The sequence below is a fragment of the Cyrtonyx montezumae genome, unplaced genomic scaffold, assembly GCF_038088225.1.
Source record: "Cyrtonyx montezumae isolate F1298 unplaced genomic scaffold, pur_monq_1.0 scaffold_7, whole genome shotgun sequence".
Classification (NCBI taxonomy): Eukaryota; Metazoa; Chordata; class Aves; order Galliformes; family Odontophoridae; genus Cyrtonyx; species Cyrtonyx montezumae.
This window is the reverse complement of record NW_027072078.1, coordinates 11,718,706-11,733,978: the sequence shown is the minus strand read 5'-3', so window position 1 is coordinate 11,733,978 and position 15,273 is coordinate 11,718,706. Positions and strand designations below refer to the sequence as shown.

The window sequence follows — 15,273 nt, the reverse complement described above, 5'->3', positions numbered from 1 at the left end:
CACTTAGCCAATTACTAACTCACAAATTCAAGTCAGAACTCCTAGATTCTCTTGCATGATTTGACAAACATTCACCGTAACTCTTCTTCCGTTTTTTTTTGTTGTTACAAGTTTGTGGTTTAAACATACAGCTTTGCATCAGTACTGCCGCTGGAGATGCAGACCAATGTGGGGAGTGACCTGGGCCCACAGCTGGATCTCCCAGTTTCTCTGACATGACTTCGCTGCTTGCAATTGAGGAAGCTTCAACTAGAAACCAGCTTACTTTTGTATGTATTTGTTCAGAGCTTTGTTAGGATACAAAGCACACCAGAGGCAGATCTGACTGAACAGGCACAATCTGTAAAGATATTAATTGCATGAAAAAATATTTTGCAAAGACTTTCCATTCAAATTGATACAAAAAAAGGCATATATACTTTTTTACCCTTAAATAAAAATACAGAGGCACATATAACCTTAACACTGCTGAAAGCGAAGGCTGCTTAGCTGTCTCTGTGTCATGAGAGACACAGCCACATACTGCATGGCACGGTGTGCATGGGAAAGACTAAAGAAGGAAATAAAAAACAGGCTACTAGCAGAGCTGTACATGTGGCAACCAGTACACACTGGTGCTAACAAGGAAGGTCAGCAATCCTGATAAATGCAATAACAGTGCACGCTCATCTTGATTGTGCTTCACTAGAACCACAGATCTGCATGTGGAAATTCTGATGTCTCTATTTCAATCGTGCAATTACAGCTGAAATCACTATCTTTCTAATTAAAATTCAGGCCAGTGAAGTTGTTCATTAAACCTCCATCCCGATGTGTTTTGCAGTGCATTATAAATTACTCTGAGCATTACAAAACAGAGCAGAACAGATAGAGTGCTAAAGTCTTGTCTCTAGAACAAGTGCTAATGCTCCCACAGCTTTCTGCAGCAGCCCTGCCATGGAGCCAGCCATCTTCCACTTTCAACCTGTCTTTGGACTGCCTATCAGGAGGCTTTGGCACAACATCTGGATAAATTCCAGATGAGAAGCTCTGGAGCTAGAGTGTATAAAGGGCATGATAACAGAAGTTGCATGTACTGGAGGAGGTATCAATTCTTTCTGGCTCTCAAATCATCCCCAGATCAGCAAACTCAGGAAACTACACACTAAAACTCTGCCATATATTTAAATTATGAAAATGTGAACTTCATTTCAAACTACCTGCATGGCCTATTGCAAAATGATATGAATGTGAATTAAATTCTATGATTCTGATCACAACTTCATTAATTTCTGGGGTCCTGAATCGCACTCAGTGAGAAAACAGACACAATGAAGATGATTCTGATTTGTTTGCTAGCACTGCAGTGGCAGTCAGTGGAAGAGGTCTTCCTCTGCTCCAGTTATTCCTGCTCACAGTGGAAGGAAGTTAAGATCTTGCTATTGCTTTTTCCAACTCCAGTCAGAAGATCTGAAACTAAACAGCTGGATTTATGTGAGAAAAAATAATTTCTTTGTCATTTTCTTTCAGTGTTATGTCAAGTGTGTTAATTTTCATAATTCTAAAAAAAAAAAAAAAACCAACAAAAAAACACCCAAACCCACATAATGCAGGATCTAATTTAACTTCATGTACAACTAAACATGAAACAGATAACCTGATAACATCTGATATGCTGGAAGTGCTAATGTGTAAGTTTAGATAACATTCAATACCACAGTAGTCCTTCATGGTTCAAAATAAGCTTGATTTAAAACTGAAACATCACTTTAAACAGTGATTTTAAGTTTAAATAGATGAAAGTAAACATCCTTAAAATGCAAAAGTTGGAGACTTTACACAGCTGGTTACAGTGGCTGCTTATTTATCTTCTAAACCAGAGTGAGAACAGTATGACTTTCAAACACTCTCATGAAAGTTTTCTCAGGCTGCGTACTACAGTGTAAAGCTGCCAAAAGACCTCTGAGAAGCTCTGAAGAGCCCTTTATTACCCTAAGGCTTCCCTCCATGCAGCATAGCAGCTCAATGAACACTTGGTTTCCAACCTTTTCTTCTTTGTTCAGAAATTAACACATATAGGGAAAGACATCTACTGATTCAGGAAGGACAACAGCTGTAAAAGGAAAACTCCCCAGGGAATCAGCTCTTTAATGAGATAAACAAACTTTCCAGACTTTGTTTCTGTCATAAAATGCCATAAAATATTTCCAGATTGTTTCTCATTTACATAGTACGTTTTTAATATGAACTATCTAAAAAGGAATTTAAAAACTAATATTAAATTTCCTCTGTCCAATGACCTTATCATGTGATACTACCCTTTGCCAACAAACAGTTCAGTTTGTAAACACTACCTTAGATGTATTCCTTTATATCCTTCCTAAACATTCTTTCCTTATGCTTCTATCCAAAGACTGAAAAGATTTTAAGTATTAAAAAAAAAAAAAAAGCTTATTATGAATATGTCTCAGTTCCCTACACAAGGAGAGGAAGGTCACAGCCACTCAGATGGAAGTGTAAAATGAGACAGAAGGAATATTTTTTAAAATGGAAGGGCTAAGACACCAGCACTCAGCAAACAAAACCTGGGGCACACAGAGTAAGATACGACTGAAAGAGAAGAAACCCTTACCAGATAATGACTTGAAAAGTTTTGAAATGGTTCCTTCTAAGAAAGCTTCCATATGTTTTTGCTCACCATGGAACACAGAAGACGAGTGGTATGACTTGAACTACTGAACACAAAATAAGAGTGACTTTTCTTAAATGAAAAGTAGAGTTTGACTTCATACAGAGCCTTTCATACTTAGTGTGTTACAAATTGCCTTAAATACTAGCAAGCAAACAGACATTATGCACTCAAGAGCTCATACGTAATTATACTTAACATTTTTACAGAGCTTTTCATCTTCAAAATGCTTTACAAACAACTCATTAACCTCAGCCAATGCACCTGCAAGGTAGATAAATACCTGTACTGTGGCTGGAGAGGCAGGGAGTTGAGCAGCTAATCCAAGAAGGTGTGCACCACCAAGCCATTTGCTTCCACCACAGCCATCAGCCTGGAGACTATCAAGTCGCACAGACACCAGGGTGAGAATCACCACCCAACAGAAAGCTGGCAAAGCCTCTGACTGACTTGCCAAAAGCCTTAGCCTCTCCTTTACTTCACATACTGCTGCACATTCGCTGGAGTGTGAGTATCCCGGACAATGCTAACAACAGAAACCTGAAGTCTGCGCCTCCAGGTACAGCCACAATGCAAGAAAACAACTTCAGCTTCAGCCCTCAGGCAATCCCTAATTATCCAAAACCTTGAATGAACTCTGTTAAGCAAGGCCAGTAACTTTCTCCCTTGTTGGTGATTGGAAAAAATTTCTTAATGTGATTATACCACATAATTATAGCTGTATTTTTTGATGGATAAAAAGGTCGGATGTGATTTTTTTTTTTACTGCTTTTTAAAATATGTCAGAAACACCAGGAATGCCAAACCTTGAGCAAAGAAGAAGCCTGAGAGATGTGAACAGTAATACAATACATGCACTGTGCTACAGCTTCTCTCCCCTTACCACAAGTACAAAATCACTGCATTTTTAGCAGGCATCTTTATCTCAGATGCTGTGAGCCACTAGATTTAAATAAATAAATCTGAGAATCCTTATCTGATCTATCTGCACATTTGTGATGTCAGAGCTCTGCAAGTTCTTTAGTTACTGTAGTTTCTCCCAGGGCAAATAGCACATGTTCAGAAAAAATCGAGTTCACAAAACTTATGACAACAGAAAATCAAGAAATAGTTGAAAGACAGGTTTTCCACACACTTCTTAGGATATCAGGAAAACAATTTTCTCTACAAGTTATGGTGTATATATTGTTAGTTAGGTAAATCTGAGCAGCAAAAGATAAATGAACAAGGCAGAATTGTATATATCAGGAAGAATAATTAGCATGTTCTGCCTGCCTGTCTGATCCACCTGGTCATAAAGGCTGAAATAGGAAAAAAGATGCAATTTTTAGTGACTCTTCTCATATACATACGATTCAAAACAATGAGGGAATGACTCCTGACAATTATGCAGAAGTTCCCCTCCCCCCAGCATTTGGAAAAAAACTTAAGATTATAAATATTCATATATATTTTAAAGCATAGGCACATGCTTTTATCTGTCTGCCAACCTCACAATCAAAAAAAGAGAAATTTACAAGTCCTGATGAAAATAAAGGCATAGAAGTGAAAACTAAAAATAAAACATACGGGAAATGCAATTAAATTTAATTAGATTGACCACTAACACTCATTCTGTGATTATAAAAACAACCAACCAACCAAACAAACAAACCCAACGTTAAATAAATAAATAAATAAAATTTTACAAACATTCTCTAAATAAAGGAATTTCAACTGCTGCTAGAATGATATGCAATGTTTACAGAATGTAGCTCTCCTAACAGGATGAAACAGATTAAAGAAGAAAGATGGAAGAACAAAATCAATATGCATTGTACTCACTATGTCCTGAAAGCACCGAAATGACTATGTGATAAGAAATCAACACATCAGAGTAACACTAAAGCTTCAACATTTTTATCTTGTTTGGTAACTTGTTGCTTTATTTCTAAATAGCAATCAAGAGATGCCAAAGTAACTTCCTTCACCACCTGTACTCTTAGCTGCTTCTGTATCCATTCTATTTTAAAAAGAATCTCTTCTCCTAGTCATCAACAAACTAAAACCAGACCTTGCTAGGGGTGAGGTATGCTGCCCATCAGCATGAGGTGATGCTACATAAAAACAACAAAGAAAAAGATACCAGAGGGCAGCATCTGAAGGCAGCTTTCTTTCAGTGGCCCTGGGAATCCTGGCACGACAGGGCTTTGGTTTCTGAACGTGAGGGTCATAAGCATCAGCTACAGCAGCTCACCCAGGCCTCAATCCAGGTAGATTGTTTCTCTAAACTTGATGAAGTATCAGCACCACCAAGTAACAGCAGTAGTCAGGGAGATGCCAGAAATAAGAAGCTAAAAACTAGAAAACGGAATTAAAACTCTGAAGTCAAACAGCCTCTTTCTGCAGGATGCATAACTGTAAGGCAGAGAGCACACAAAGCCCTTGTTATATACTTTATCTCCTTTTTGCATATGTAATATGAAAGTTAGATCCAGCACACAGGTATGTTTTAATAATTAAATAAATAAAGATTTTAAATCGAAAATTAAGAGAAAGCACTGCAAAGTACACAGCTTGAAAAGTTAGAGAGTAAAAAAATAAAAAACAAAAACAAAACCCGCAACAATTGTACTGTAACCTAACCACCTCCCATTTCATTATATGAAAACACATTCTGATTATATTTTAATGCTAACAAATATAGCTAGATCAATAGCACTGGGGTGTGTGGTGTGCAGAAGCACAGAAAGCCACCACCCTAAACCGGTGTGCAGAGAAAGAGGTACAGAGCACCTCACCAGATGTGAACTTCCAAGTGCTGTGGAACTGTGCTCATCTGGGAGTGGGAAAGTAGGAACAAAAAAAGAGGAAAAATTACACAATCCCAAATAGCAATTAAGATTACTGTAACTTGGAGTCTTACAGGCAGTTTTTAGCACAGAAGCCCTTTGCTGATGGCGTATACAACCTATCTCTACTCTGAAATTATAGTTTGCAGTGGAGCAGAATTGTCTGTGAACACTGCTAAAAATTCCTACACTTTCACTTATAATTTGCTCATGATTCACAACTGTCAAAACCAGAGCATCATATCTAGTACGTCCAAATATGACAGAAGGGAAAAACAGCCTAGACTTCATGACACAGATCTCCAGTGCACTTTTAGCTGCAACTTCAAACCTAGAAGCAGCTGATCTTCTGTTTGACTTCAGCAGAAAACCAAACTTCAGACTATGAAAAGATGATGTTGCTGTATTAGGGCAATTCAACCACCGAAACAGACTCGCTTTTTATTGTAACCTCAACATTACCATCTCTATACACTGAAAATCATGCAAGAAATAGTGAGAAATGGGTCAGAATGGAGTAGTTCAGATTCCCCTGCAGAACTGGAAACCACTCATAACACAGAATTTCAGAATTTTCTAGCTATGAGATGTCATTTTTGTGTACATCTTACATTAACCTATTAGTTTACTTAAGGAAATTCAGTGCAAAATTAGGCTAAAAGGAATATATTATCTAAATCTAGAAAGCTACTTCTTATATGTCCATTTTAAAATGGTACGTTAACCCAGTAGCTTAGAAATAGCAGGTGTTAGCACAGGTTTCAGAATCCATTTAATTCCCCTGATGCCATGCTTCCACAAGACACTCTGCAAGTTACTCCCTTGATGCTACAGTTTTGCCATCCATCAACTGCTGTTAACAATCCCAGTCCCTATCTCTATCGTTTCCTGTAGCTACCTGGGCTGAGATTCAGGAGGTACAACCTATTCTGCTATAAGGTCAGGTGGCATCTCATCCTGCCACTTCAGTTAGAGGACCCACCTGCTCAGAAATACACTGTCACTCCCAATGCCACATCCAGAATGTAGCAAGTTTCAGTTCTTCATTCTTACTCTTCAAATGCTACGTATTGCATTAAAAAAGCTCAGGGACCTGCTGAAATCTGTCACATAGTATACTGCTCTTCCTTCAGGGACTACAGACCACAGACAGAGCTGAGCACCAGCTTCACAGCAAACCACCACAACCAGGGCATCAAGCTGCTGCAGGATGGAGCTATGAAATGGACATGGAGAAAGAAAGGCACTCCTTTCTGTCTAAGGAAATGTCCCAGTGAGTTTTAGAAGAGATTGCAAAATGGAAAAAGATACGCACAAAGTATAACAGTTCCATTTTGCCAGAAGGATTACAGCTGGGTTTACCTCACATTTTCTGGTATCTGAAAAAGGACCTCAGGGAGGTGACCAAAGCTGCACAGCCTCCAGCACAGCAGCTGGCCCGCTGAGAGGTGGGCGAGGTGAGGACATCTGCTAAGGACCTTCCTTCCTGGGAAGGCAGCCTTGGCTGATGCCAACAGACAAAACGAAGCTAACAGAGAAACTGTGTCCCACAAACACTCCCCAGCTAGAAGTGATACTCTGTGTCAGAACAAAGGTTCTGCATGCTGCCAACAACACATTACCTCTCAAATGACAGAAGACAACAATTAAACACTTTACTGAAAGGGGAATATTTTTTCTCTCATGCCTCAAACCATGGAAGTGTACATCTCCCCCAGAGTTACTCATTGCTGCACTGTTGAAATGGGAATAATTCCTTGTCTGCCTGATGTTTTGCAAGACAGGGATGGAACTACCTCTGGACCTTTTGAAAATGTTAAAAGTGTGCTGCAATCAAATGATTTGAACTTCCACCGTGCATCATTTGCAGCTGATAATGCTAATGCTAAATTCTGGAGACAAGAGTCTGTCTACAAATTAATGGAAAATGTGAATTGATGTTTGCTTCCAGCTAATTGCCCAGCTCACATACTGTATGGTGCAGCCAAGCATCACTTGATCTTGAGAACTCTCTGACAAAAGTTTTCACCTTTCCCAGCTGCCAAAAAACCTTCAGACTTAAGGAAACATTTCCCCCAGGAATGATTTATGTATGTGATTTTTTTTGTGTGTTTTGTTTTGTTTTTGTTTGTTTGTTTGCTTGCTTTTAAATGCATTAGATGGCTTTAAAATATTACAAGTTTCTACAGGTGAGGAGTGAAGATTTTTAGTTTTTTTGAATTACACATTTCTAAGATGAACAGTGATGAAGATACAGGTGAAAAGATGCTTTAGTATTTTACTATTAACAGTGCTAAGAAATGTTAATGGTTCAATTTTATCATGAGAATAGTCTTTTACATGCTGAAGTTTACGGTTACACTTAGAAAAGAGCAAGCAACGTTAAAAAAAAAAAGTCACTCCTATTTCACAGAACATTTTCAAATAGATGGAAACAGACTGGTTTCCTGCCATATGGGGTAGCTCAGAAACTTCCCAGAGCAGGATGAGCCCTCTGCCCTTGCAGGTGATGGAAACTACAGAGGTTCTGGACAGATATTGCTCAGTGAAGTAACAGTTTTGATCTTGACCATGTTTCCAAAATCAAAAAGCCAGGAAAAGGAGATGTGAAGATATTTCCAGCAGGTACTTTATCTATTTAATTAACCAGCTCCCAGCAGCTAGCTCTATAGCACATTTCTGTATGCAAGTATGCAGAGTTCACCATAACATGATATTGTGAAAGCTGACTGGCTGCTTTCCTACCTTAACTGTCAAAGCTGTGCCTAATCACACAGAAAAATACTATATAAAATTATATATATACATATATACACACACACACTTCACCTGAAGAATGTTAAAATAAATGCTTCATAGTGCTTCAGTGATGTGCCTACATCTTTTTCTATTAGTCCACTCTAATAGAGGTCTAAGCTAATGTTTCTAACTTTTGCAGTGCTTCAGAATAGTTTCATGACCAACCCTGCTGGATAAGAGATTTTATTCCTTTTATTTCTTTGAAATACTCTATTTTGCCCAGACTAGCTCAGAAGGATACACAACACTCAACAACATGCTGCAACCACACCTGCAAACTTACCTGAACTACACACCCCAATAAAATGCTTTGTAATACTGAGAATACTGCTAATAGATAAAAATCTCTAATGACACTCTGTACTTCTAGGAAAACCTGGAAATGTGATACTTTGAAGCCATAATGCAACAAAGTCTCACTCCAGCTATGCCCCTTTCCCTCACCTTTATTTTGGAAAAGACTTATAAACATGGATTATTCATATATTTCCTCTTCATGTTGCTAAGGGAGGGGATAAAAGTAAAATCCAGAAAACGTCTTGAGGACAAACATTTTAAAATGTCTCTCCATCCACAGAAGAAAAATAAAATCTCCAGTTCTACACATTGCAAACAGTCCAAAGGAGACATCTACAGCTTCTCCACGCAAGCAGGATTTAAAAGCTTATCTGCACATGCTTAGGATAACTGCAAAATGGCCAGCTGTCAGAATGCAGACAAGGTAGTGCACAAGCAAATAAGCTTACAGCCTGCACACACAGACTACATATCTAAGGGATACATCACACACCCTTCAAACTACAATAACTTAACTTTAGAACTCTGGCAATTATATGCAACACAGACTAGAGGGTAGAGCCAGGGAAGCAAGGTAAGAAAATGGTAATACCAGTATCTGACACAATAAGAGACTTGTTTTACAAAGCATATCTTCTCGACAGTTACCTTCCTGTGGCTCTGAGTCCTGAAACTTCACTATGAGAAATTAGGGGCTTCTACTCCACCATAATTTACTTGCCTAAAATTAATAGATCAATAAAATATTATTATGCCTTAAATAATCTAAGTTGCATTTGGAGACATGCAGTTCTTCGATGTCTTCTTGATTTTATTACCAATGAACATCACAGATGCAATTACTGTAATACCTGAGACTGTCACAATACGTAGTTAGAGCATTTACAAGCTGGTAAAACATCATGCAACCAGTATTAATTGTAAGTGCAAACCATGAAAGGTCAGCATGCTAACATTGTGGCCGTGTTCTGGCTGTTTCTTAGTTACCTTTTACAAAATGATAAATACAATTAGCATTCTTAAGCATCACCTGTAAAATCCTTTACAAATACTGTTTTAAAAAAATTGTGGCAGCTGAATCCAGGGTAGAACTACCCTCAAATGTGGGGCTGGAGCCTACAGAATCTCAGAGGTTTGTGCAAGCCACTCATACTCTTAAAAGCTGTGCACCTTCTCCTTGGTTCGACAATATTGCAGTTCTGCCTCTAGCAAGACAGAGAATATTCAAATAAATTGTCTGATATGGCTAACAAAAAAATTACACTTTTTAACTGTTAGCAAGCATAACCATTCAACTTTTTCTAACATACTAAATATTTTTTTATGATAGCCTAATTCCTTCCAATATATGGAGAAAGTATTTAACCAGTACACAAATTCCCAATATCTCTGCTTTTTAAACGTGCTTATCTAGAAACAGTTTCATAATAATGAAAACTTCCATCGTTCATAGAACCATAACATGAGAAGCATGAAGAGATATCATGTGAAAGCCTATCAAAAAGTATTTTTCCTTCAACTTAGGTAGGATAGATTCCCTTAGGTAGACTGAAATCTAATTAAAATTACTTCTGTCATTCAGTATTTGCAAATTAAATTACACTGAACTGTCCAATTCAGGGAAAATTGGACTCAGCTTAATCAGTCTTGTCTGAACTATGACATTTTTGCTTTTTCAACTTCTGGAAATGCATATCCATTGGGAGAACTGAATAAAGTTTGACATCTAAAGGGAGAGCATGAAGGCTTAACAAATTTAAATGGCTTGGGTATTTTAACTGAATGACAGACATGGGGTTTTGGGGCACAGAGGGGTGGAGGCAGTTGTATCTAACACACGTGACCACACAACATCCAGAACAAATTTCACAGCTGTACTGCTGCTGAAGCAACAGATCAAGAATGAAGCTACAAACTAAATTTTACATCATCTGAGATTTAAAATAAATAAATAAATAAAAGCCAATATTGCACAATAACACATATTAAAAATGTGACTCACTTTCCAAATGACACATGTATAAGCGTAGAAGATTTGACTGGTATCTAAAATAAAATAAATAGTAGACTCTGAAAGCCAGAGTTCAGCTGAAGCCCAGTTTCCAATATCTAGTTAAAATGGCATTTCCCTATGGATATGAGCCCTCATCAATGAAAAAACAACTGACGTGGCTCTTCTGCCTTCCATGATGTGGAATTAATTAATTAATTATTAATTCTTCTTAATTGTGAAGAAAAGGCCTTTATGTTTTCCAAAAACTGGTCAAGACTCATGATACAGGATGGAAAATAAAAGTACAGTAGAAGATCAGCATCAGTAGCATGAAAAAAACAGCTGGAAATGCTGTTATGTCAGCTGCAGAGCAGTGCAGCATCGTGCTTGCAGTTTAATGCGCTAGTTAAAATTAATGTTGAATGTCTACTCTCTATTACTGCAATTTTTTTTTTTTTTATTTAAGCTTCAAAGTATATATATTTAAACATCCAAGTCTTTCATTGAGACCACTATAAGGTACTTCTTGCTATTCACATATTTAAGGTTTTGCAACAGAAGCCAAACAGAAAAACTCCAATAAGGGTACGTTCAAAGGGCTCAAGGTCTGATTTAAGACAGCAAAACGCTGAGGGGTAAATCATCTCACACCCGTAAGATAATGCATATTTCAGTGATCAGAGCAGTCAGGACAACAGTTCTGTGTGAGTACGGCATAAGGCGCACAGGAGGGATTCACTTCTGCTGGAAAGGCGCTTTCAGGAAGAGTGCGGCATGAGCAGAGATAGCCTGGAAAGCACCTGCGCGGACATGAAAGTTCTGAGATGCGGCGGTTTGGTAGGATAAGCGCACAGTTCTGTCAGAAAACGCTTTTCTCTTAATTAAACACTACCTACCGCAGAAAACCTCGAGGGAAGCGCTCCGCGAGCGGCGTTAAGCGGGGCGCACCCCAAGCCCGCGCGCGTGGCTTTCCCTCACACAGCACCAGGCCCCGCGCCACGGCGCTCCCGGCGACCTCGAGGAAGAGTCCCACCTCCCGCGAGGCCCGCAGTCCCGCAGCCCCCGGGCGCTCCCCCTCCGCCGGAGGAACGAGGCGGCATCACCCCGAGCCCCGCGACGGCGCGCACTCACCTCCGCCCAGCAGCACGTTGACAGCTCTGGGCGCCGCCATCTTGGCCACGCGGGGCGAGATCACGTGGCCGCGGGAGGCGGCCGGGAGCGCTCCGTCCGCCTGAAGCGAGTCCCGCCCGCGGGTGCACGGCAGGTACGTGACGGGCCGCCTCCGCACCTCAGAGCAGCCGCCGCCTTCGGGGGGAGAGCTCGGCGGGCCGGGCCGGGCCGGCAGCGCCCCCTTCCCGCCCGTCCCCGCCGCGCCTCGCGCTTGCGGCCGGGAGCCGGCGCCCCATCGTCTACTTATCGCACCCCATGTTTACTGACCGTGGGGGTCTCTGCGGAATCTGAAGAATGGGGCTTGAGCCTTAAAACTCTCCTGTTATTTCCTCTGCGCAGCGCGATGTGGTCTATTTCGAAAAGAAAAACAGCGCGCTTCGCTGCGGAGCAGCATCTTCCCGCCGCGCCGTGCGGGAGCGGCAGGGCAGCAGTGCAAGGAGCCGAAATGTACGAGTCATGTGAGTATGGTTCCTGTACATACAGGAACCCCACACAGTACCCAGTGGGGTCGGTAACATCCTGAAGGGAGGACAAGGCTGTTTTATCTCCTGCTGTAGCCATTGGTCATTTTTAAATTCACACCTGTAAATGTTGTAATGTAGTTAACAAGAAAAGACTCAACGCCCCATGCAGATAGGAATAGTGATATTACTTACTCCCATTATTGACTCTAGAAAAAGCTTGGGAAATGTGTGAGCGTGGAAGTCAGACTGTAAGAATTCCTCCCTTTAAGGAGCAAATTGCAGGAGTTCTCAGATAGCAGAAAGGGTTCTGTGCTCTCCTCAGTGCTCCTCAATAGATGTCATGAGCAAAGTGCATCAGTTGATCAGCTGCCAAAGCACGGTAGGCAGCCTACCATACAGCTTGTATCCAGGCCATGGAGTAGTTTGAAGATCAATACGGTATCTTATGTTGCCTCCAAAAATGAAATTATTAACTTCATACAGCCACATTCTCCATCAAGTGACGTATAATGTGAGAGCAGCATGACAGGATTTTAACAGAAGAAAAATATAGCTAGAAATAAATCATGAAATAGCATTCCTGAGCTGCTTAGTTGCACTTCATGAGCATCATTACCAGCTACTCCCTGGTGAGAGGCACATGCACATTTAATCTGCAGAACAGAGTAAATCTTTGCACCGATTCTAGTTGCACAACACAGTATGGTCTTTCACGAGTTTGAACTTCATCAGACACCATTTTACGTTATTTTTCATCTTGGCAAGGCTTTAGGACTGCAGATACCCAACCCCCGGTTCTATGAGAACGAAGTTCAGTATAAAGCAATCACGCGCTGTTGCTGTTTGACACACATAACTACACATTGCTGGAATGGGTTTACTTTTCTGTGCCTGCAGAGAATAGCATACATTACATAAATGAGGAGCAGTTCTCTATCATTTTTTTCCTTAGTGTTGCTAACAGAGAGAAGCAAAATGGTCTAGGTGAACCTAGCATCACCTATCTTACTAAAGTCAATAATTATTTCCTATTCAGGGAAATGGAATGCTACCAAGAGAGAAAATAGTGAACATTTGACTTTTGTCTCTTGCTATAAATTTATAATTTCATATTATAACAGCCTTAAAACTTGTTGATGGCAAAAGAAAATGTGAAAACTGGAGACAGTGTTAGAACAACGCTGCTGCCAGCTTCGTAATTAGCTCGTCCTTAAGCAGCAGGTTAATTCCCAAATACTTCTAGATACACATTAGCAATTCCTTTTGGAGATCAGAAACCAAGAGGGGAATCAATTAAAGGAAGACTGTTTTATGTTCCAAGATAACAACTGTTCTGTAATGTTTATAATCTCTAGATGAATCTGAAACCTTAACAGTCAATGTTCAGTAGTCTTTAATTTGTGCTTAAGTGAGGATTTCCAAGTGAGCCAGTACAGCATGCTGAACTCACTAAAGCTAATTCATAGTATGCTCCTGTCTTTCTTCCTCTGTTATTGAGTGTCCTTTTTTCTATTTTCTTCCAGACTATGTTTTATTTTTAATATTTTTCCCAGTTCTATTGGGTGAGTTGGCTTAGTAAATAGTCAAATATAAGGAAAGTGGAGGAGAATGCATCTAGAAGCTGGAGCTGCTTCTTGCATCAGGATCTAGATTGTTAGCTTGCTTTGAGAAATGCATTTTAGAGAAGATAGGCAAAGTCAGGAGTTTATAAGTGCAGTGAGGCAGGCTTAGATCTCATCTATACAGTTGTGCCTTCTAGTGATACCTGGAGTTCTTGGACCTCAGTATACATCACCATTCGATAGTGAAATACAAGCATGTATGTGCAAAATGTATAAAATCAGGCAAAACTCTACTAAACTCTTACAGCTGTAAGGAATGCAGAATGACATGTTCACAGTCCCTGTCACATTCAACTCACTCCAAGTGAAGATCTTATATTTTCCATGAAATGACTAAAGTCTCAAAAAACATGAACACTGTGAAGTTTTGAGGAAAGCTTAACTGGAAAAAAAGCATCTAAACATAGCAGACAGCAAACGTGGAACACCTCCTTTATTGTCATACCATTTAGAAATAAACAAAGAACTCAACCCTGGATATCAAGCTCTTTCCACTGATCTAGATTTCTTTCATTTGATTTCTTCTGCTCAAAATCATAGACGTGAAGAGGTCTGAAATAGAGCACATACCCTGTATCTGAGGAATATTTTCACTATTGCATGCTCTTTATCTACTAAAGAAAGAAGCTAGTGCTGCTTCAGGAAAACAGCACATGCTTCTGCTCCTGGTATAAAGATCTTTTGCAGTGGTAAAAGGGAGTTTGAAACACTATTCCTAAGGCCATGGCTTCATTTGTTATGATCTACATTTCCTTAAATTTGGGTGTGATTCTTTTATCTGCAGTGAGCTCTGAAAAATAAAAGGAGAATTTTTTGTTTTCCTTCTTTGTTACTCTAGACTCAAGAAGCAAAACTATTTTGAACATGGAAATCCAGGAATTGTTAGGTCAAAGATCCTTTTCACGCTTGTTTGTACCATTGTAAATCTAAAAGGAGGCTCATGCTGCATCTGTAGTGTCACTTCTTGCAAAGCCCATTACTGCAGGCTTTAGCTCAAGGAACAAAGAACATGGTAACCTTATTTAAATAAGTAGTTAGAGTACTGGTATTTGTATTGTTTTTAAGCTGTAGGAAGATTTGAGTGATGGGGGAGGCCAGCTCATTTCTCTAATTTTCCCTCCAGAGACAGAAGCCAGTATGGTGGCAGCTAGCACGTCCTACATGAGTGGGGCTGGCATCCGTCCTGTTTTGTATAGCCTTCCACATTTTAACTAGTTGCTCTAAACTTGTAGTCTCACAGTTCCAGATACTTCCAACTGTGTGGCTCATAGCCTTTTGTAAGTGAAACATTTTAATAGATAGAAGTCATGGTTTGATTGAAATCTTTCTCATCATTGAAGGACTAGCAATGTAAAATTAAAACAAATATTGATGGCCTAGGGAAAAACATCTGCAATGACTATTACTTTTTTGTTTCTGTTTTTTTTTA

At 39.7% G+C, this 15,273-nt stretch overlaps 1 protein-coding gene across 2 annotated transcripts in view; it reads right to left on the bottom strand.

The window, feature by feature from the left end:
• The window catches only part of METAP1D (methionyl aminopeptidase type 1D, mitochondrial), a 41,863-nt gene extending 30,088 nt beyond the window's left edge, over positions 1–11,775 (bottom strand). For both annotated transcript variants that reach the window (XM_065751172.1, XM_065751173.1), the window contains exon 1: positions 11,720–11,775. In XM_065751172.1, coding sequence (XP_065607244.1) covers positions 11,720–11,759 — 40 coding nt within the window. In that variant the 5' untranslated portion in view covers positions 11,760–11,775. The remainder of the gene's footprint in view (positions 1–11,719) is intronic.
• Positions 11,776–15,273: the final 3,498 nt, after the last annotated feature.